The 24,262-nt window shown below is 35.7% G+C and overlaps 1 protein-coding gene across 24 annotated transcripts; it reads right to left on the bottom strand.

The window, feature by feature from the left end:
- Positions 1-3,013: 3,013 nt before the first annotated feature.
- Positions 3,014-20,502, bottom strand: LOC107842737 (taxadiene 5-alpha hydroxylase). Of its 24 annotated transcripts, none has more exons than XM_047396902.1 (8): positions 19,985-20,493; positions 19,460-19,582; positions 18,124-18,270; positions 17,050-17,150; positions 13,419-13,529; positions 13,229-13,345; positions 12,713-12,880; positions 3,046-3,328 (listed from the first exon to the last, which is right to left on the bottom strand). In XM_047396902.1, exons 5-8 carry the CDS (start codon positions 13,461-13,463, stop codon positions 3,269-3,271), a joined length of 390 nt encoding a protein of 129 aa, XP_047252858.1. In that variant the 5' UTR covers positions 13,464-13,529; positions 17,050-17,150; positions 18,124-18,270; positions 19,460-19,582; positions 19,985-20,493; the 3' UTR covers positions 3,046-3,268. The 24 variants fall into 24 exon arrangements, 10 of the variants coding, with proteins under 10 accessions (XP_016542197.1, XP_047252858.1, XP_047252857.1 ...); XR_007044921.1 differs by having other exon boundaries at positions 3,057-3,328; positions 12,713-12,934; positions 17,087-17,150; positions 19,985-20,483; XM_047396900.1 differs by having other exon boundaries at positions 3,057-3,328; positions 17,087-17,150; positions 19,985-20,491.
- Positions 20,503-24,262: the final 3,760 nt, after the last annotated feature.

The raw sequence follows: 24,262 nt of genomic DNA on the forward strand, positions 1-24,262 counted from the left end.
TTGTTTATAAATAGTATGATTATTTTAGTTCTGTTCTTTTATTTTTTTCAACGTTATTTTAATTTTGTTCATGTTATTAAAAAATGGTGCATTCTTTCTCCTGAATTTAAAATAGGCTTTTCAAATAATATTATGACATATATTTTAACGACATACTTCTTAATACATACAACATATTGAGGCATATTTTGGAGATATTTTAATTCAATTAATTTAAATCCGTTGAATTCTGTAGCAATGCAAACTTTATGAAGATCTAACAACTAATTAGTCCTTTTGTATTGTAAGAAGGTTTTTGCACTTATTTTTGGATAAATAAATTCGTTTTCTCTTTATTACTTTGCTTTTAATTTTTCTATCATTTCTTTCTTTACCTTCCTATAGTAATTGGTTCACTAGCAACCTTAATACCCAAATTATTTATCAATTTAATACCTTTTTTAAGATCAATTTACATGCTTTCTTAAATTCTCTCTTAATAGTATTTGATGGATTCAATAAGTGATATTTTGAATTTGAAGATGAGTTATGCATGTATATAATTGTATGGTTTAATATCTATGTTTAGCTTCAATATTTAGCAGACAAATTAGTTCGTAAATTATCAGTACCTTCTACAACCGCGCGAAGCGCAAACAACTTCACTAGTCATCAATAAATATCACACCCCTCTTATGTTCTCCAACAGTAAAGAAGGTGTGAGAGAGGTCGATGATGATGTTAAACACAATCTGTTAAAGATTACAATGCATATGGATGAAGTAGAAACAACTGATAACAGATTATGGTTACTGTTTTATTACTTAAGTCTGTTGCATAGTCCAATAGTGTAGTAGTTAGTTGCAAGGAGTAGTTAGTTAGTTATAACAACTTGCTAGCTAGGACACTACAAGTTGAGAAGCTTCTAGGTGTTTCTAGATACTTTGTACAAACTCTATAAATAGACACTAAGTCAGCTAAGGTTGGAAGCTTCTAGATACTTTGTACAAACTCTATAAATAGACACTAAGTCAGCTAAGGAGTAACTGTAACTTCCAATTCTCACTATCACATCAATAAACACTTTGATCTTCTTTTTCTTCCTCTTATGAGATGTTCCAGCTATGAAGTAGCGTGGGTATACACGTTATATAGCAAATTTTATCATGGTATCAAAGCCTAGGGTTATTGTAGCTACAATGCTGATTGAGATACAGCTTCAGCAGAGTTTAGATCTCTAAGTTTCTTGCTGCACGGTAAGTCAGAGCTGAGGAAAGCTTTATTGGTTAGATATCTCTGTTCAATTATAGTTCTTTTGAGTTGTTTCTTCGATTGCTTAGATCAGTTGTGTCAATTGTTAAAAGTAAGTTATAGATCAGTTGAAATTTAGCAGATTGTTAGTTAAAATAACACCTAAAATAGATTCCAGTGATCCACTGTATATTGGACCTTTAGAAGTGTCTGGTGAAACTTTAATACCAGTTAACTGGTTCAGAGAATTATGGTGTTTGGAGTCTTTCAATGAGAATAACATTGTTAGGAAAATGAAAATTTGGTTTTGTAACTGAAGCTTGTTGCAAGAGCAATTATAAAGAAGAATAACATGAGCAGTGGGAAACCTGCAATGCAATTGTACTTTCATGGCTGATGTGCTTTATCAGTGTAGAGTTATTAACTAGAATTGTATATGCAACCAGTGCATTTGAGGTATGGGAGGATTTTAAGGAGGGATTTGACGAGGTCAATCGAATGAGATTGTATTAGCTACATAGAGAGATCAGTACTTTGTTCTAAGGAACAGATTCTGTGGCAACTTACTTCAAGTTCTGAATGAGTTACCATTCCATCATCATGTACTTTCCCAAAATCATGTGCTTTCCTAAAATCAAGTTTTGGAGAGTTTTGGTTCAAACTGCAGTATATTTGATGAATAGGTTACCATCATCATCAATTGATAACAAAAGCCCTTATGAGTTGTTATTTTCCAAAACCTTTTCACTGGTGCATTTAAAGGTAGTAGGTTGTTTGTGCTATGCTTCACTATTACCTAAAGGTGATAAGTTTGCAGAAAGAGCTAAACTAGCAGTGATGATGGGATAATCTACTTCACAGAAAGGATATTTGTTGTTGGATTTAGATATCAATAGATTGTTTGTTAGAAGAGACGTTACATTCCAAGAGCATATGTTTCCATTTGCCAACAGGCAAGATAAAGATGATTCAACTGGCTTTCTATAACTGCATGACTACCACAGTGAGATAAAGTCTGATAAGATTGAAGATCATATAATCATTTCTTCTGCAGACACAGATAGATCACTACAATATAGTTAAGAACCTGAACACTTGGATAAAGTTCTACCACATCAAGAGTCAAACAATGATGTACCAGTTACTACAAAGATAAGAGATATACAACCTCTACCTAAAAGAACTCTAAGAGTAATTAAAGAGTCTATTTGGTTGAAGGACTATACTACAAAAGGAAGACAGAAGGGAACTAGATACCCCATTGCTCATTATCTATCTTATGATAATACTTCACTTGTATATCAATGCTATGTTGATAGCTTTTATGCTCTGGTGGAACCACAAAACTTTATTAAAGTGGCTGGAGATGAAAGATGGACTCAAGCCATGAAGGTTGAAATACAAACTCTTAAAGACAATAATACATAAAAAGTGGTCGACTACCACCAGGTAAGAATGTTATAGGTTCAAAATGGGTATATAAAATCAAGTACAAGGAAAATGGAGATGTTAAAAGATTCAAGGCTAGACTAGTAGCCAAAGGCTATAGCCAACTAGAGGGGTTGGACTATCATGATACTTTTTCACTTGTTGCCAAAATGGTAACAAGCAGGTGTGTTGTTCCTCTAGAAGTGTCAAAGGGATGGTTTCTGTACCAAATGGATATGCATAATGCTTTCTTGCAAGGTGACTGTAACGCCCCAAGTCTGTACCCCGAACGCTACACGATACTCATAATCTCGAAGGATCACAAGTTAACCCATGACTGGTACCTGCTGCAATAACTGAATAATAATATTGTAATTATGCAAAAATTAGGCGAAAAATAGCCATAAGGTTCAAGTACCCTAAATAAATACTGAGTACAATATATCAATACCAAAAATGAACATCTGTCTGAAATACTCCAGTCTGAAAAGCCTCTACTTTCTGAACATGGAGTAAATGGGACAAGTCCCCAACTAACTCCGACTACTAAAATAAACTGAGTACTGAAATAATGAATCTGTCCTTGAACTATGAGGACTCACCACTAAGTCTAAGTCTGCTGCTGATAATTTGGGCTGCTAAGAGTGACCAGGAGCCCGTGCATCTGAGCCTATGATATAATACATCATAGCGCAAGAGAAAAGTGTGCGTCAGTACTTTGAATGTACTGGTATGCTAAGTGAGGTAGGCTGTAGTGCATGGGTTCATATGCATAAATAATATTGACTGGATGACATGAGTATAACTGGATGAAAGTACATGCATGAATACATAAACTGTAACTGAGATCGTGACAACACTGGATACTGAGGCTGAATACTGGTTAACTAATACCTGAGTCTACTGATACTGTATTACTGATAACTGAGTGACTATATCTGACAGAGTTCTGTACTGAGCTGAGTGATTGTGTCTGACAGTCCTAATTTTCGTAAAACTGAACTGAGTTCTATACTGAGACTGAATCTGAAACTGAGACTATAGGAAGTAATCATCTAACCGACATACCCCTTCTCTAACTGATTTGGGGTCCAACCTGTAATCCAGTTGGACGGGTGTCAATACTGTGCCATGGTTAAGGACAAGTGTTGAGTCACCTTCATCTGGCAGGTGCTCTAAATGAGAATGGTGGTACCTTCAACTGGCAGGTAGATCACCTCATCAACCCTCATCTGGTAGGTTGATGTCTCAACCTACGCTGGCTTTGTAGTTCTGGAACACAAGGACTACTTCTAAGGATCACACCCTCTACTGGCAGGTGAGTCTCCATCCTTGGGTTCACTCGGTACTGAATCCTACTCCCAACTAAATAGACACTGAACTGAATTCCAAACTATACTAGGCTGGACTGAACTGTTACTGATCGTATTGTATAACTGAACTGAACTTATTATACTGAACTAGACTGGACTGATACTGAGATTACTGAGTTTTCTTGAGTTCTGTAACTGACTGAATTCTACTAATCGTGACATGACTGATACTACTATATGACTTACCATGGCTCTAGGTAATCAGCTAAATTATTGGGTATTAAATACCCCCAGGACTTGATAGCATAAATTATAAGACATGGCATAATCTTGAAACATTATAATTAACTACTGGTCATCATTCATTCATTTGGGCATTTAAGCAAACACTTGCATAACATGAACTTGTATACATGCTAATATGATATAATTTCACTATTCAACTCACATGAACAATTCATCAAAAACTTGGAGATCATAATTTATGCATATGACACTAGAACAACATGTATGCATCATAATCCAACTCCAATTTCACAATTTCAAGGGTTTTGACATGAATTCACATAGTAATACACACATATCAATTTATTCTATAGGAATCTTGTAATAAATCATGAAATAGAAACCCAATTAAAGTAATAATCATGAATACACTTTAATTGCAAATCATGAGAATCATGAAATCAATCTACTTGAAGTTTAAAAGAGTTTCTTGGACTCTAAGGGTGGAAGGAACCCTTGGATGACCACTTCACATATCTTAATGCCTGAAATCTGAAAGATTAGTGGTAGGTTCTTGAGTTTTTGAATTGAAATTGACCCCCCTAGGGTTTTGTTCTTGAGAAATTTTGAGAGAAAGTGAGTATATTTTTCTTAATGAGGGCTGAATCTCGTGTTTTAGGGCAGAATAAGGGTGGGGAAAAGACCCAATTACCCTCAAGGACGTAGCCTTTTTAATGACTAAAAACGTGCCTATCAACGCGCAGACCGCCGCATTGCGTTGTTGACATTAACGCGATGGCCAACGCACCGCGCTGAGTCCACGTCGGTTCACTGAAATTTGACACTGGGAGTTGGAGAAAACATTTATCAATGCAACAGACGTTGCGGCGCATCGAGATCGCATTGATTCACTGGTTTGGGCTTCCAAAGGCGTTTCAAACGAAGTTCAAAAAATTTAAAACTTTTTCGAGAATGCCTAATGACATTCATGATCATGAATTAACTTAAATATCGACATTTAATGGTCGTAAAGGTCGCGAAATAAGATTTTCTACTTATGTGGGCTAAAAATACTCTAAGTATGAATACTTAGCTAAAATTTTCTAAGTCTGGGACCCCTTAACAAGCTTTAAAGACTGAATTTTAGCTTAGGATTTTGCGGGGTCTTACAGTGTGACCTAGATGAGGAAGTATACATGCAACTACCTGAAGGTTTTCAGCAGAAAGGATAGCATAATGTTTGCAGGTTACTGAAATCATTATATGGGCTTAAACAAGCATCAAGGCAATGGAATATCAAACTCACTTCATCCTTGTTGAAGGATGGTTTCACTTAAAGCACATATGACTATTCTTTACTCACCTTAAAAAAAGCAAGAGAAATAGTGGTCATTCTAATCTATGTGGATGATTTGATTATAACTTGTGACAATGAAATTATGATCAAAGAAGCTAAGACAACACTGCATCAACAGTTTAAGCTGAAAGACTTAGGTGAGATTAAATATTTCTTAGGTATTGAAATGCTAAGATCAAAGTAGGGGATTATTATGAATTAAAGGAAGTACTTGCTTGAGTTGATTTTAAAGATTGGCCTTGCAGGTGCAAAACCTGCACCCACACCATTAGAATCCAACATTAAACTGACTTCTGTGAAGGTTGATGAATCTGCTAGAATAACTAATGATATGGTTCTAAGAGATGCATCTCTTTCTTAGAGACTGATTGGAAAACTTATGTTTTCCATAATCACAAGACTTAATATTTACTATGCAGTCCATACTTTGAGTCAGTTTATGCAACAACCTAAGAGATCTTACTTAGAGGCTTCATACAGTGTTGTTAGATATCTAAAAGGGTCAGTAGGGCAAGGTATTTGGATGAAGTCACACGAAAATGCAGATCTACCTGTTGGTGTAATTCTGATTGGGCTGCATGCCCTAACACTAGAAGGTCTATCACTGGGTATGTGATACAGTTTGGAGGTTTACTGGTATCATGGAAATCTAAGAAGCAACACACAGTTTCTAAAAGTTCAACTGAGGCTAAATATAGAAGCATGGCTTCAGCAGTGGCCAAGATAACTTAGTTGGAAGGATTATTCTCAGAACTAGGTGTCCTTATTCACAAGCCTATCATAGTATTGAGTGATAGCAAATCAGCTATTCAATTGGTAGCTAATCCTATGTTCCATGAAAGAACCAAACACATAGAGATTGATTGTCATTTTAGTAGGGACAAGATCAAGGATGGATTAGTGAAGACAGTCTATGTGCCCAGACAACATCAAGTGGCAGATATATTGACCAAGAGCTTAAGTCATGAGAAAAATTTATATCTTCTTAGCAAGCTTGGTGTGCTCAACATTTTGCACCCTTCAGCTTGAGGGGGAGTGTTAAAGATTACCAACGCATATGGATGAAGTGGAAGCAGCCGATAATAGACTATGGTTATTGTTTTATTGCTTATCCAATAGTGTAGTAGTTAGTTAGTTATAACAACTTGCCAGGTAGGACACTACAAGTTAAGAAGCTTCTAGATGCTTCTAGATACTTTGTACAAACTCTATAAATAAACACTAAGTTAGCTAAGGAGTAACTGTAACTTCCAATTCTCACTATCACATCAATAAACACTTTGATCTTCTTCTTGTTCCTCTTGTGAGTTGTTCCAGCTATGAAGTAGTTGTTCTATTCCACAACCCGGTCATGAAATAAGCAAAATATGAACCGAAAGACTTGTAACAAAATTTCTATTTGCAAAACACTACCTAAAATAGACAAACAAAGTCATCCAAAGTCATTATTATAATGCCCTTGTCTAATTCCTAACATACATATTAAAGAAGTAACACACATACAAAACAAAAACAAAAATAAAAATAAGAAAAATAAAAAAAAGACTACCAGTCAAAAAAAAAAAGGAAATCACAGTTGAGCTAACTCTAGTTAATCATTATGATTTGGTTTACATGTTTCTTCAAAGAAAAAGAAGAGAAGAAACAAGTTAACAAAAATACATCTAAAGAAGAAATGGCCGGGAAGAAACAAATTAACAAAAAATATATCTAAAAATTAAAACAAAACAAAAAAAACATATTTTATATTCTTCTCTTTTTCTTGTTAATAAACCTATTGACAAGGACAAGATGACACCGTCTTATAGAAGGGAAAATAGAGGACAAAAATAGTTAAAAGCAAAGAAGAAATTCGTTCCATCATTTTCTTACATATACAACTTTAGTGAGTCCCGAGCCTAAAATGCAAATTTTTTAGTTAGAAATTTCAAAGGGGCACATGAAAATGGAAAAATATCAAAACGGATAAGGTAAATATAGGTGTTTACCTTGTCCTTTAAAAAGTTCACGGAGGTAAAATCATGATTTTACCTTCCAAGGTAAATGGAGTCTCTTACCTTATCTATTGGCATAAGATTGACCAAAAAGTGTATAAAACCATCATTTTACTTCATACGATAAATAGAGTCACTTACCTTATCCTTTGACTAAAAAGGTAGGGAATAAATTCCCCTAGAGAAGGAGTGTTTGCAAGATGGGACTTACCGCTGACCAGGGAGGGAATAAATTCTCTTTTGCTAGTTGATTGTAAGTCGAGTATGGACTCTCACCTTGTAAGGTAGGATTTCATATTCACGTTGTACGGTAGGATTTCATGTTTTCCTTCTAATAACTTCAAAATTCACGGTGCTATATAAAGAGTGTGAGTGTAAGTTTCTATCATTTGCATCAATTCAAAAAAAATTGTCAAAGTTCATAACTCAAAATATTTGTTGAACCTTATTCATTTCTTACTTTAAAATGGATGATAATAAGGTAAGAGTAAATTTACGTTGGGGTGGTAAAGTTTTACATGATGGGGATTCGATGCGATATAGTCGGCGTCCTATAGTGATTCAATTGTTTCCTTTATCTCTCAAATATGATCATTTGAAAAGGTTGTTTACGAGTAAAATGAATATTACTAATCCTGAAGATGATGTGGTTATTTCTAGTCGATATCCAAATTATTTTACGTCCAATGGACAAGCAATATTTGGTGAAACTCTTGTTTGGAATGATTATTCTTTATTTTTATTTTTTTGTATCATTGAAATTTTTGGTAATCGTCTTAATCTACAAATACTTGGCATGTATGAGTGTGTGAAACATTTTTCTATTTTTTGAAGAACCCACGGATAGTGAGTTTGATCTTCGAATAAGTCAAAATTCTTCGCATTTAAATATTGATTCTTCAAGAATGGCAATGGAACAATAATTTGATGGTGGGTTTGACATACATTATCAAAACTCACCCGAACTTGTGAATAATTTTGATATGGGAGTCCGAAGCCTAAAAAGAGAGTTGTTTACACATGCATGGCCAAATTTAACACCTTTGCTGTGCAAACAACAAATCCAAAAAAATAGAGAGACAACAATGACTTCAACGTAGGTTTGGGCTTAACAAGCTGGTATGATAACAACGACATTAATACTACATACTTATTTGCTAGGTATTAAAATAATTATATAAAAGGGGGATTAAAATATACCTTCAAGTATAATTTTTTTTATGAAATAGACTTTGAACAAAAATAAGAACAAACACCTTGTGTCAATGGTATATCATTTGGGGTGAAACATTGAGATAACAAAAATGAAAACTAGTGTAGTATGATACATTCTATTTAACATCTGGCTAAGATTACGTATAATTATGGTTTCAGGTAATTGTTCAGTAATGTGAATGAAGAGAATGAAACGGGTAAGCAAAAAAATAATATGAATAAGAAATGAATGAAATGGGTGATTTATAAAAGAAAATTAATAAGGTAAGGAACAAATTTTATCTTGTAAGGCAAAACAGTCTTCCTACCCTGCACGACAATTGAAATAAATTCTCCACTAATACCCCCTCTGTCCATAAATACTTGTTCACTTTTGACTTGACATATACCTTAAGAAATAATAAATAGATGCGTGATTTTACTGTATCACCATTTGAATACAATAATTTTTTTGTTTTGAAAAATGTAATGAGTGATGTATTGTATTTAATACCAAGGGTAGAATAGGTAAAAATGAATAAATTATGCATTGATTTCATAAATACTTGTTCACTTTTGACTTGACATATGCATTCAGAAACATTAAATAGATGAATAATTTTACTAGATCACCATTCGAATTTAATAAATTTTTTTCTTTGAAATGCAATAAGTGATTTATTGTATTTAATACCAAGGATAAAATAGGTAAAAATGAATAAATTATCCATTGATTTCATAAATTGGACAAGTATTGTTCGACATTCAAAATAGAAAAGTGAATAAAATAAGATGGACAGTGGGAGTACATCAATGTCATTAAATTCCCAACTCAACCAACTTTTTCAGTCAAAGGATAAGATAAGTGGCTCTATTTACTTTGTAAAGTAAAATCGAGATTTTACCTTACACTTTAGCATGTAATCAAATAGCATTAATTTTTAATGGACCATTTTAATATTTTTCCATTTTGACATGCCCCTTTAAAATTTTTAATTAAAAAACTTGACCTTTAGGTTTCAGACTCCAACTTTAGTTAAACAGCTTAGCTACTGCTTCTGGAAAAAACGAAAAGGGGAAAGAACAAAAATGACACCTAAAACTAAAATAATATCATAAACATAGCACTCACAATTAAATACTCGGTAAATAGTCACTCTCAGTATAAGTCATGTACTATTTCATCATCTTCTTCTTCCCCCTTTTCTCTCATTCTCTCTACCGCAAAATTCTTCCAATTTCTCACCGCGACTTCAAAATTCACCTATCAAATGCTCATTTTTACTATACTGTACCCAAAAAATTGGTGCAAAAAAGGTTTAGTTTACTGTGATTTTGAAAATTTGTCTTTTTGGGTCTTTCTAGAAAGAATTGCACACAAAGAACTTCACCATCAAATCTTCTTTAAGATGGCTGACATCGAGCATGTCGTTTCTCTTCTTTCTTTCCTTTTCATTCACAATTTTCTTTCCATTCAAACTCTTAAACCTCCATTCATTTACCTTTTTTGATACTCCAATTTACCTTTCTCATTCCACAAATTTTGTATAAAATATTCAAAAATCTGAATTCAATTAGCTTCCCATAATTTTTTTCATTGTAAATTTGCTCAAAATTGATACAAAATAATGACTTTAGTGTAATACCCCGAAAATCAAAATCAACATTAGAACCATGCTTCAGGCTCATGCAAAATAAATTAAAGTACTTTGGTAGTTTATGAGTAAGTTTGATAACACCCCACGTTTTTGGGCTAGGATTCAAACCGTTGTTCCTAATTATACAGACCTGAACCCAATAATTCTATGTCTATTTATGTGTGATGATCGATTATATAGTGTGAAAATTTCCTTTTATATCAATCGGGATCATAAAAATCTCCTAACTCAAAGACGAGTTAAGAACGCTTCCGTTGGTTAAGTTTTAATGGACATTTCAGCTTGGGTCAAATTTCAACAACCATTACTCCTTGTACATAATGAGTTACGTGGCCTACTATATACCAAAAGAAATATCTTTGAATATTCTTTCCAAAGCATTTGATTTCACATTAATCCGATACCGGAGTGGAAAGTTATACTCATTTTACTTTAGCCTCTCCGTCTGTCAACAGAGTGACGACCTGAGTTGATAAGACATCAGCTAAGTGACGACTTATCAGTCCAAGTCGTCAGCACAACCAGAAAACCATCAACTTCAGCTTCCAAGTGACTACCTGAGTTGATACGCCATCAACCAAGTGACGACTTATCAGCCCAAGTCCTCACCCATAATCAGTATGTGATAATTTCAGCCACAAAATGACGACTCGAGGTGATAAGCCATCTCCTAAGTGACAACTTATTAACCCAAGTTACCTATGACCAGCAAGGGCCCAAATCCAACAATGATTTGACGACTTAAGATGATAAGTTATCAACTAGTTGATAAGTTATCAACTCAAGTCATCAACTAAAAATTTCAGCAATTCTTATTTAACTTCGGAAGGGTATGTTGGTCTTTTCCTCACCTCAAACCCTATCCCTCCCATGATTTAAAGCATCATTATGCGTTATAGCCATCACTTATCAGTTTTAGATGCCAAAAACTCCTCATTCACTCTCAACATCAAGATTAGGGTTTCCTTTCAAGATCATTCCCCAAGAACAAGATTCAAGCCCTTCTTCAAGAATTTTAAGAATTTAAGATTCCCAATCCAAGAACGTTCTAGAAAAGTCAATTCTCTTTCAAGATTTAAAGTTCTAAGGTATGTTAGATGTTCATCCGTGGGCCTCTTTCACCCATGCAGTCCAAAAACCCAATTTCAAGTTTAAAAGTATGATCCTTTACATATTACACTACTCAAAGTTACCTCTATGGTGACGGTTGCAAAACCGTTGTAATAGACAACAAAACCGTTGCCATAGTTCTGCCTTAACACTTCAGCAAGCATCCTATATATGGGCGTTGCAATAGAACTATGGCAACAGTTTATGCAACAGTTGTCTGAAATCGATGCAATAGGTCAAGCTATGGCGACGATTATTTTTTAACTTATTGAGATACCTATTTTCATCTATTACAACGGTTAGCAACCATTGCATTAAAGTCTATTGCAACGACATTAAACCATTGCAATAGCACATATTCCAACGCTTTTGTTATTCTGTTGCAACGCTTTTTGAGTACCTATTACAACTATTTCATTACTTATTGGGATGCCTATTTTCATATATTACAACAGTTACTAACCGTTGCAATAGCATCTATTGCGACGCTTTTCTTATTCTGTTGCAATACTTTTTGACTACCTATTACAACTATAGCATCACTCGTATTAATGTAAATTTTTATTTACATACATAATAAATTATAACATAATATATATATATATATATATATATATATATATATATATATATATATAATATCACATATGTAAGTGTTTTTGATGGACAAACAATAGAAAGAAGATATGACCAGTGTTATTAATGAGTGAAACACGAGTCCTAGTATGTCTAGATAGTGTCAGCTAAAACATTCCAAAGCAAACTTCAGACTACAGCTTTCGCATCTTATAATTGGAATAATCACTCTCAACAAAAGTTTCAAACACGTCCTACGACAGAAGACTCATAGCTTTGCCATTGTCCAAAATGATACTTGTGACATTTGCCCTATAAAGTATCTAACTTCTATGATCACCCAAGCCTTTTGCTAAGGATTTGGCAATCTCTCCAAATCCACTAACAGATTAGTTGATTCTACAAAAATGTCTCTCACATAGAACCTGAAGAAAGAAAACTCATGAGGAAGTGGAACTGGATATCAAGATATTAAGCATTTGTTCTCTCCATGACATTAAGCATTTGTTTTAGCATGTTTAAGCAGTGGTTAAATGTGGACTACTGACAATCAGAAAACAACAGAGTACTACCAAAATTGACAGGTTGAAGAATAGAAGATTTTAAAAATGGGGTTGTTGATCTTACTTTCCATCCTTTCGGAATGAGGTAGCGTTCATACTTGGTGCCTTTTACAGTCTGCCTGACGCCTCCGAAAATCGGAGGGAAAATTCTGAGTGTCTCCATTGCCACTCTCCAGGTGTACTTGATCTTGCCAAGGTCTTCCCAAGTTAGGGACTCTCCAGGTGACTTCTTCTTGAATTGCATACACCAGAGCTTTCAGTACAGATTTGCTGCTATAATCTAATACTGCATCAAGATATTCAAATTTCTTCCACTGGTATGATTCTTATAAATTCAACAAGAACTCAATGAACCATGAAACAAAACCTTGAGATTAACACAACATGGGCCTTTTCCAGTCAAATACATACACAAAATTGACATGTATCATGTATGCCCTACATCATTCAGCAATAGATTACATATCCAAGATAGAAGACTTAACCAGATTGAAGAGTAAAAACAGATGAAAATAAGTTCATCATGCTAAAAATAAGACATATTATCCCTGATTTTGTTATCACGTGATGATGATCTCACCTGTGCATCATGATACTGGAGGAGATTAGTCAACAGTGGAACAGCTTCCATCACAAAGTCAGCAACATCCAAAGGCAGCTTCTTGCACATATTAGTAGCAGTTGCCAGTGCTACTCTCTACGGAAGAAAGGAAAAAGATCAGAATGATACTCACCCTACTAATGGAATAATAATTTATCAGCTTCTCTACCTGAACACCAGTGGAAAAGAAATCAAGATACGAAAGCACAATCATAAGTGCACCTGCTCGCAAACAAGCAGTTGGATCTTCCTGAGATGTCTTCTTTAAAGCTTGTAGAGACTGTTAAAGCTAAACATTAGCATCATAACTTAAAATTATCATCATTCTAATATTCAGCAAACTGCAATGATTACAAGTCATATTCTATTAGCAGAGATGTCATATAGAGAATTTCTACTTCTAGAGAACTCTTTACACTTTGTTTGGATGGTTTTGATATATTGTTTCACAATGCATTGTATTGCATTACATTTCTATTCTATTATATCGTACTGTATTTTCTTTAATGAATACAACTTTTGGATAGATTGTATCACTGTCCGTCGTTATGTAATCTTACACATCAACAATTTGAAAGGTAAACCAACAAGAAAAGTAGGAGATGGCGTAGGGCTACTATAAAAAGGTATGGCAAAGGATAAAGAGGATTATTAGATAATAAGTAAAGATACAATACGAAAAAAATTAGGTAATGACACAACCACACCAAATTGGTCGTTACATAAAATGGGACTTTCTGTCATTACCCAACAAAGAATTTTAACTATACTATATAGTAATAAAATTTAAGTAAAAATCAAAATAAACAATGTATCTAAACTAACAACACAACAACAACAACAACAACAACAAACCCAGTGTATTCCCACTTAGTGGGGTCTGGGGGGGGTAAGATGTACGCAGTCCATACCTCTACCTCTGATGAAGTAGAAAGGCTGTTTCCGAAAGACCCCCGGCTCAAGTCACGAGATATCACACAACACATAGTACAGCACAGAAGCAGATGACATAACATAGATACGGCACCCATAAGGAATATAAAACAGAGTAAAGCAGGAATGCAGGAATATACAGCAAAGGAAAGCACACATATTCGTAATAAACATGGAACACGGAACACGGAACATTGAATACGGAATCATAACAGGAATACACCCCCACCAATTTATTCCCTACACTAGCGACCCGAACTGGCCCTAATCCTCTGCCGTAATTCGCATCTTCCATACCTTCCTATCTAGGGTCATGTCCTCGGTGAGCTGTAACTGTTCCATGTCCCGCCTAATCACCTCACCCCAGTACTTCTTCGGTCTACCCCTACCCCGTCTAAAACCATCCAACGCTAGCCTCTCACACCTACGGACCGGGGCATCCGTGCCCCTCCTCTTCACGTGTCCGAACCATCTCAATCGTGCTTCCCGCATCTTACACTCCACTGAAGTCACACCAACCTTCTCCCGGATAGTCTCATTCCGAACTCTATCCCCTCGGGTCAGTCCACACATCCAGCGCAACATCCGCATTTCTGCCACCTTCATTCTTTGGATGTGGGAGTTCTTAACTGGCCAACACTCCGCTCCATACAGCAAGGCCGGACGGACTACCACCCTATAGAATTTGCCTTTAAGCTTGGGCGGCACCTTCTTATCACACAGCACCCCCGATGCGAGTTTCCACTTCATCCATCCCGCCCCAATACGGTGCGAGACATCCTCGTCAATCTCACCGTTACTCTGGATCACGGACCCGAGATACTTGAACTTATCCCTCTTCCCTACCTCCTGTGCTTCTAGCCTCACTACTACCTCATTCTCCCGCCTCACGTCATTAAACTTACATTCCACATACTCTGTCTTGGTTCTGCTCACCCTGAACCCTTTAGACTCCAGAGTTTGCCTCCACAACTCTAATTTGTCATTCACCCCCCCTCGAGTCTCATCTATCAGGACTACATCGTCTGCAAAAAGCATACACCACGGCACCTCCCCTTGGATACGCCGCGTCAACACATCCATTACTAACGCAAACAAAAAGGGACTAAGAGTAGATCCCTGATGCAATCCTGTCAGGACAGTGAAATGCTCTGAGTCTCCTCCCGCCGTCCTCACCTGGGTTTTCGCTCCCTCATACATATCCTTAATTACTCTGATATATGCCTGCGGTACTCCACTCACCTCCAGGCATCTCCAAAGTACTTCCCTGGGGACTTTGTCGTACGCCTTTTCCAGGTCGATGAACACCATGTGCAGATCCTTCTTCCTCTCCCTATACTGCTCCACCAACCTCCGTACCAGGTGGATTGCCTCCGTCGTCGAGCGGCCGGGCATAAATCCGAACTGATTTTCCAAGATAGGTAACAACCATCCAAACACATTGTTGATGTTATCGTAAATACACAAATTATTGAGCACTGGAGTCCAAATGGGATGATCCATATAACCAACCCCAAAAACAGTTTCGGATTGAGAATATACACTGAAATCAATTCGAGTTGGCGCAAAGGAATAAACTTTGTCACCTTTTCAGCTAAGTCCATGTATTCAATTCGAGTTGGCACAAAGGAATAAAAATTCAGCAGAGAAGAATGTTACCTACCTTGCACTTGCTTTAAATTACGCTGGTAACAATTTTTGCATTCTACTGATGTTTACTAACTGAATTACTCAAGAGAAGATGCATGAACGTCACTCACCTAGTTAGTGCTAATGGATAGCTTGTCATGTACATTTTAAGGATTCTTTTCTAGTTTCCTAAGAACATTCCAGTCAAAAACCAATCCCAATCAACATCGTCAAATCCCAGATATCTATTGCAATAATTTTCAGATAACTACTGCAATAACAATGGGGAGAAGTGAGTCAGCGACGGGATGAAAGATCATTATTTGCTCTATTATCTTTCGGTCACTCTTAACAATAACACGTTCCATGTGAAATTCATTTGTATTTTACTTGGTTCAAGATCTATCTTGCCAAGTCTGGTTCCAAACATCATCTATTTTAAAGTAAGGGAGAGGTTCATTAACATGCCAAAATATATCAAATGAAATGATACGATCGTACTAAAAATAATAAAAGAAGACTGTGCTAGCCAAAAGTAAAATAACACTATAGTAGCTGAGAAGACTGTGCTGGCCAAAAGTAAAATAACACTATAGTAGCTGAGAGTTTGTAAATGAATTCAATAGCACCAACAAATGTTCAAATAAAGCCATCTCTATCTAGAAATAATGTTTATAACTGAGATTATATGGGCAATTAGGTTAATCTTACATAGCATCTACTATAGTGACCTCTGTAGTTACTTGGACTGAAGTGGCATCACTATCAAAATATGAAAATGACTCGGAGATTCTTACCCCATGACCCCTTCATTACAACCTTCACCAGTTTAACTATGTTAAGATGATGGCAGTGCATGATGGAATCATTAAGGCAAACAAAAACAAAAACAAAGATCTAACAGATGCCATCATGCTAATGCAAAGCCCAACTTTGAATTATTAACTTAAGCCAGCCAAGATCAACCACTCCCTTTTGAGAAACTTTAAACAACATCTCTCTATGTTTGAGTGTAATGAACCCAATTACAGAAATTTAAACTTACATATACCATGTTCTCCAGCAGTAATTTAGCCGTTGGTTCTATGAGACAGTCAAACAGAAGTTACAGATAAAACTTTAATGCAATGCGTGTAATGTATCATTCTCAGAGACTTCAAATAGGTTCACATTAAAGGTTTAATTATTAACACAAGTGCTACCACATACTCTGGAATAATATGGATGAAAGCGCTAACCAAATGAGTTCGGAGGGATGGAGGAGGCTTTCGGTACCTTTGTCTTCAAGATAAGCTAGCACGCCCAGTCTCCTTCTCAAATCTCGTAAGTCTGTAGAAAGCTGAACAACAAAGGAATTAAAAGAGAAATGTTAACAGCAATAACATCACAACATCTATAGAAAGCATGCATATTTTTCAAAGGTTACTGTATGACCCAGTGATGGGTACTCGACATGTTTGTCCCTTCATATGTTTCACTGCACAATTCATTCCTAAAAGCAAGGTCTAAACCACCTCTAAGAGCACCTAAAAGCACCCAACTGAGCAGAAGAAAGAAAAGAAGAAGAGGAGATGAAACACTAAGTACATAAGGAACATAATTACTGCCTACTTATTGATTGAAATAATAATGTAGATAGATTTGATTGTGGTGCCTATATGTATTTATGTATGAATACTCCTCGAATGGTTCTTTTATCTCGTACAATTATGAATAGAAGGGCAGTCCAATGTACTATGCATTGGTATGCTTGAGGTCCAGGGAAGGTCCAAACCACAAAGGTCTATTGTACACAACCTTACCTTGCATTTCTGTAAGAGATTGTCACCGTGGCTTGAACTCATAACCTCTAGCCACATGGCAGTAACTTAATCAGTAACGCCAAGAGGCCCCTTCTATTTTGAATAATTCTGAATATAAGTGTAAAACACAAAATATTGATGACCAAAACTGGCTCAAATTTTTTACTTCCCAATTCTCTCTCAAAATCTCTTCTACAATTATAACAATATGAAAGCATATACTCCAACCCCCAGCAGCCCAGCCCAAAAACAATAACAAAAACAAAAAATCTAAAGACAAGGACAACTGGACAAGAATCATGTATTGATAAGATGAAAATGAAAATAATCATAGCCCTATCCTTTCCTCATCATTTCTAGATTAATCTCCTGAGGCTCTCCTTTCCCTTCCCACTATCTGAAGGAAAAATAAAAGCATTGTATAAAACCTGCACAGAGTTTTGTTAAACTGTCAAAGTAGTTGAAAAATAAATATTCCAATGGATAAATTAGAAAAACATAGATTTGTACCTCTTATAAATTCAAATAGCACATTGCTTATGCTTGAAGATAATATGAATCCTTGTATTTTCTACCACTGCCAATGTGAATCCCATTTCTAATCCAGTCCTCTCGATGAATCCAGGCTTCCCTACTAATATCGAGAATTCCAACGATCTGAAGAACATACAAACTTAAATGTGAAGCACGATACAAAGTTTGGTTGAACAAGTATCACCTTACACATAATTAAAAGAAAATTGTCCCAACGAGATAAGTACATTTTTAGCTTCCTCAATATAAGCAATCTCAAATTGACCCGGTTGTTATTTGAAAAAGAAGAATCCTTTTTTGTTCTTTGCTAATCATGGTATCCGGGCTAGCTTATGCGCACCTGATAAATCTGATGTTTGAGTTTAAAGAATTGCTTTACAGGGTCATTAAATCAGATGAATTTAGATACAAACTCTCCTTACCATAACTACACATATCCAACTCCAAATTTGCAGCTAGTCTCACCATACACATAATTACAACATCAAATTGAAGAAGTGTACATGGAATCTGCAGTGAGCTGGAAGAACCAGTTCATTTTTCTCCCAAACTAATCATGTAATTATATGAAGAGGTGTAATGGAATCTTTAAAGTAGAAATATCTTCTAACCAAATCTTTAGGACAGTGATCAATGTTAAAGTAGCATAAGATAGCTAAATACTCGATCAATAAGGAGAATGCTACATCCATAACTAGAATAAATAAGAATATAACATATGTGCTGCTCTAAATTGGGGAATAGCCATCCACATATTGTACTATATACACTATTCTATAATAAATGCCTATATACTAATAAACATCACAACATCGGCTAGATATTATTTGATACAAAAATTATTAATCAGCAGCCCCAACTAATCTGTTTGACCACTTCATCTGATCCACAATAAGGTTACCATATACATGGAGAAGAAACAACCAGAACTATGTAGTGGAAAACACATAATTTACCATGTCAAACCTTATTGATAGGTGGACAGAACTCACGTGAATGGACTTTCACCTTCAACAACAATAACAATACCCTGTGTATACCCACAAAGTGGGGTTTGGGGAGGGTAAAGTGTACACAGTCCATACCACTACCTCAGATGAAGTAGAGAGACATTTCCAATAGACCCCCGGCACAAGACAACTAACAGTATAGCAAACAAACAAACAAAATTAATAAATAAATTAAAAAAATCTGCATTTACCCTTGCTACTAGAAAATCAACACAGAGTTTTAAGCCAGACCTTAAAGAAGCTTCTCTTCACATAATAAAATTTGTGAGGAAAATAAATGATGGTATCAGTTAATTACTCACTTTAGCTGGATCTTGCAAACTTTAAAGTCTTTGTTCAGCTTGATGAATGCTTGGCGAGCTTCAGGATGAGTGCACTTATCATGATATACCACAAGAGACAACTTCCAGTACCTAAAAGATACACTGAAATAACAAATAAATATGGACAGAGTTTAAACATGCAATTAGCAGCATGACTGACAGCAGCAGCTATAAGTTAATAGTAGTTACACCATCAAGATAAGGGAGAAAGAAATAATGCCTCCACTGAATCAAATAGAGTTCCTCTTTATGGCGATGATATAAGTATGTCGACACAACTATATATACCAATAATCTTTTTTCTTCAATAGATAACATTAGATGAAATTATTTTAAAACCTAAGCTATTGAAAATATGAACCAAAACATTAAACATCACAAAAAAAGATAATACTACAGAAAGATTAGGACCAAAAAAGAACAATATGGTGTTACTCTACAATCATCAATATCAAAACTAACAGTAAATACATGATAAGAGGCAATCGAAACAACTATATATACCAACGATCCTTTTTTTTCAAGATCCTTGACTTGGATTTCTGATTTCCAACTCATTTTCAAATCATAAAGGAGCATCCGCTAATAAAAAACCCCAAAATAGAAACTCATAAAATTAGGTCAAAATTATCAACTAGAAGAATACATTAACCTTAAAATCACCAAATTAAAGAAGAATCGTAAATTAGCTCAAAAATTAAAGTGCAAATTGAAAACTAAAATCAAATTGATGGTGTGTGGTCGGAGCTACTGGTGGTGTGTGGTCGGAGATACTGGTGGTGTATGGTCGAAGCTACTGGTGGCGTGCCGTGTGTGGTCGTCGGAGCTGGTGGCGTGGCGTGTGTGGTCATCGGAGCGTACCGGTGGTGGCATGTGGTTGAGAGTATGGCGGTGTGTGGTTGAGAATGGGAAACATTTAACAGTAATGGAAAATTTTCTATATATACTTATATATTATTTTAATTTTTGGTGGATATAGAGAAAATTTGGGGAGGGAAAAAATACAACCGATGCAATAGCATTTTTTTTTTGTCAATTAAGTGTTGTCATAGTTAATTTTATGGTAACGGTTTATGCAATCGTTGCTAAAAGTAACCCAATTGCAACGATTATCCATCAATAGCAACGGTTATAACACAAAATTGTTCAACTAAAATAATTTTTTTTTTTTGCAACACTTGAAAGTGTTGCAATAGATTCTCTATAGCAACCCTTTTGGAAGCATTGTCAAAAGGTTCATTGCAATAGGAGTACTTTCTGGTAGTGATTTTTATGAATTATGTCCATGAATTTCAAATTTTATATCATCTTTACAAGAAATTGTTGTTGTTATTAAACCCTAGACGTTTGAATGGTGTTGTTCGCTGATTTAAGCCTTAATTGGTGATTTAGTATCAAAATCATGCTACTACCACATGTTTAAAACTATTCTCATGTTTAAGCCATGCATTGAAAGTGTTTGATGAAATGCCTCAAAGAATGAGTTTTGAATATTAACTACATGTCAGTCCTGAAAGTTTTGGTATGATCTTGTTGTTATTGCTATCGAGTCTTGGGGGTTTGAATACCCAAAATTTAGCTGTTTACATACTTTCAGTATCCTCAGAATGATTTCAGTTAAACCATCAGCATAGTTGATTTCTCAGTTATTATTATCATAATGAGCACTATGAGAATTCATAATCAATTAAACGTAGTTCAGTCTAATAATCAGTGTCATTCATTTGGGAGTAACACTTAGCACCAAGTGAGCGTAGGGATGGTGTATCCCCCCATCAGTTAGGCATGAGGCACTTGTAGTAGTCCCTAGGTTCTAGACCTATATCGCCACCGTAGATTTTGAGGGGTACCCCATTAGTTAGGCATGACACCATCGTCCTTTGGGACTTCAGATTAGTGGTTCCACACAGCCAGTGTTAGTACCCATGACATGGTACTGACATCCTTCCAACTGGGTTTATAGGTCGGACCCTGATAGTATATTAGGGCATGTTGGTTATAGCTAGCTCCCACAGTCTTAGTCTAGTATTTATCTTAGTAATTCAGTTTTAGTTTTGCTTGACCATAGCATACAGATATCAATTATTCATTTATAAGTATTCATTATTTCAGTTTACAGACTATATTCAGAACATGTTTTATGCTTGGTCATGCATTCTTCGTCTTTACAAATTTCGTGCATTTTACTCAGTACCTCATGTTTTTCATTCAGTTATTACTCATGTATATGAAACCATGCATATTAGCCTAACCTCATTTAGCATACTAGTACATTCAAAGTACTGATCATATACTCACTTCTTATGTCATGATATTTAATATCATAGGTTTTGATGCTCAGTTCCCTGATCGTGCATAGACATACTAGATTATCAGTTGTAGCAGTGGTGAGTCCTCATACTTCGAAGACATGGTTTATTTATCTTAGTTTACCTTATCAGTTCAGTATTTTTTATTTAGTCGGAGTTAGTTAGGGGTTTGTCCCATCAGTAGAGGTTTTTCAAACTAGTACAGGCAGTCAGTTTTTAGTCATTTTATCAAAATTATCAGTATTTTTTACTAACATTATCAGAATTATGTTTTAAAACCTTATGACATTTTTTAGTTAAATTTCGTATATGATCTTTTGATATCAGTTATACTCAATGCTCATAGCAGGTACCAGTCATGGGTTAGCTTGTGGTCTTTCGGGACCGTAAGCATCATGTGGCACCTAGGGTGTACTCTAGGGGCATTACAAACTTGATATCAGACCTTAAGGTTTTAAAGCGTCATAGGGAGTCTGAAAGCTGCATCGAGTAGAGTCTTGTACATAGGTGTGAAGCGCGCCACACTTATAGATAAGAGGCTACAAGAAGTTTTAGGAAAAGTTTCTTTTCTTTCAGTATTCATGTCGTGTGATAGAGCATAAATTCTATTTACACTCTCTTCCTAACTCATCCATCATTCCATGTACAGAAAATGCCTCCCAGAAAGAACAATGAAAGAAGAAATAGGAATCAGCCAATACCTCCGCCTATTCACGAAGATCCCTTGAATGAGCCTGTCTCTCACTCTGAATTTAGAGTTTCTTTTACTGCCTTAGCTTATTCAGTAGTTACTCAGAACAATCTATAGGTCATTGTCCTATCTAGGCTTTTGATTCATACTCGATTGAGTGAGAGAAGAGAGCGTAGGAAGAAAGAAAGAAAGAATAAGAGGGTCAGAACAAGTAGTTTTAAGCCAAGGTCAAGGGGTAGTAACCGCTCCTAATTCTGTGAGAAATTCTCAGCCCCAGCTACACCTTCAGCCAGTGCATCAGTGCCTAAGTTTAAGAATGATAGTCAAGATAGAGCACCAGGATTTAATTCACAAGGTAGTGGGAAGGGTATTCGTACTAATTCACTTTGCGGAGAATGTGGTAAGAATCACAAGGGTGTGTGTAGGGCCGGTAGTGATATGTGTTTTGGGTGTGGCAAGCCAGGCCACGGATTTAGAGATTGTCCAAAGAGTGGTCTGCAGGGTCGGTCCAACCGTCCTTCAGTTTCATTCGGTCACCCGACTTAGTAGGGTGCCATTTCCAGCGCAACCAGTGGCCAGCGTCAGGACAGGCTATATGCACTTCAGTCCTGACAGGATCAATAAAGTTCTCCTGATGTGTTTATAGGTATGTTACAGTCCTTTCATTTATATATTTATGCTTTGTTAAACTCTGGAGCTTCTCTTTGTTTTGTAACCCCTATATAGTTGTTGAGTTCAGTATCAGTCCCGAAACCTTAGCAGAGCCCTTCTCAGTGCCTACTCTAGTGGGTAAATCTATCCTAGACAGATGGGTATACAAAAATTGCCCAGTTACAGTGTCCCAGTAAATCACTTCAATTGATTTAAAAAATAGAGTAGTTTAGTTTTAGTTTTTCGATGAAACAACCAGTGAATGAAATGGTAGTACCTCAGTGCTTAGGATTCAAACGTATTTTTAGATTCCTTCCCATAATTCTATGATAGCATATGATCTAGAATTAAAAGCATGAAACTAGGAGCTTAGCAACAGTAGTAGAATTGAGATAGTGTTATCTGATTTGAGCTGATTATGTATCTATAGGGCTAGTTGTATGAAAGGTGAATCAGTAGGCTTGAAATAGTGTATGCAAGGATTTAAGCTAAGTATGACAGCATGGTTATGCTTAAGTAGCATCCTCGAGTTTTAAGTTTGAAGGGGGCTAGTAATAAAGTAATTGATGTTCTTACCAGCTAAGTTATGGGCTATAGCATATTGACGTCAGGTATTCATGTGTAATAGTAGTTTTTATGGTTTAGGGAGAGATATAAGTTTAGAGATGTGATATTGTAGGCTATGCTGAAAGTAGCATGGTTACTAAAGATTTGGGGATATCCATGTTATGTGTTAGAATCTAAGTTTGAATCTTTGAAGGTTGAGCTAATAGAAAAAGGATTTGAAAAATTCCAAGTTAGTCAATTTTAAGTAGTTACATCATTATTGTTAGGGCTATAGAGGGCTAAGAGTTGTATCTCAAAAGAAAGTACAAGCAATAAGTTTTATATTATCGGGCATAGTCATTCAAGGTGAGTTTACCAATTATGCATATTATTATAACCCAGATTCTAGAGTAAAGTGGTGGCAATTCAGTTTAGAGATATTGATTAAGTGGTTCCCAGACTTAGAATGATGGCTTTAAGCTAAGGAGGAGATGATAGAACAAGTAACCAAGTCAGGCTTTCAGATTCTAGTATTAGTGCCAGTGTATTGTAGAATATCAATAGGGGAGAAAGATGCCTAATCCA

The sequence above is a fragment of the Capsicum annuum genome, chromosome 9, assembly GCF_002878395.1.
Source record: "Capsicum annuum cultivar UCD-10X-F1 chromosome 9, UCD10Xv1.1, whole genome shotgun sequence".
Taxonomy (NCBI): Eukaryota; Viridiplantae; Streptophyta; class Magnoliopsida; order Solanales; family Solanaceae; genus Capsicum; species Capsicum annuum.

Coding starts and splice junctions, on each gene's coding strand:
- LOC107842737 (XM_016686705.2), bottom strand. CDS start 13,463: ATGATTGTGCTTTCGTATCTTGATTTCTTTTCCACTGGTGTTCAG. Junction 13,346..13,418: donor TCTTTTCCACTGGTGTTCAG/GTAGAGAAGCTG, acceptor TTTCTTCCGTAG/AGAGTAGCACTGGCAACTGC. Junction 12,881..13,228: donor TCCAGTATCATGATGCACAG/GTGAGATCATCA, acceptor ATGCAATTCAAG/AAGAAGTCACCTGGAGAGTC.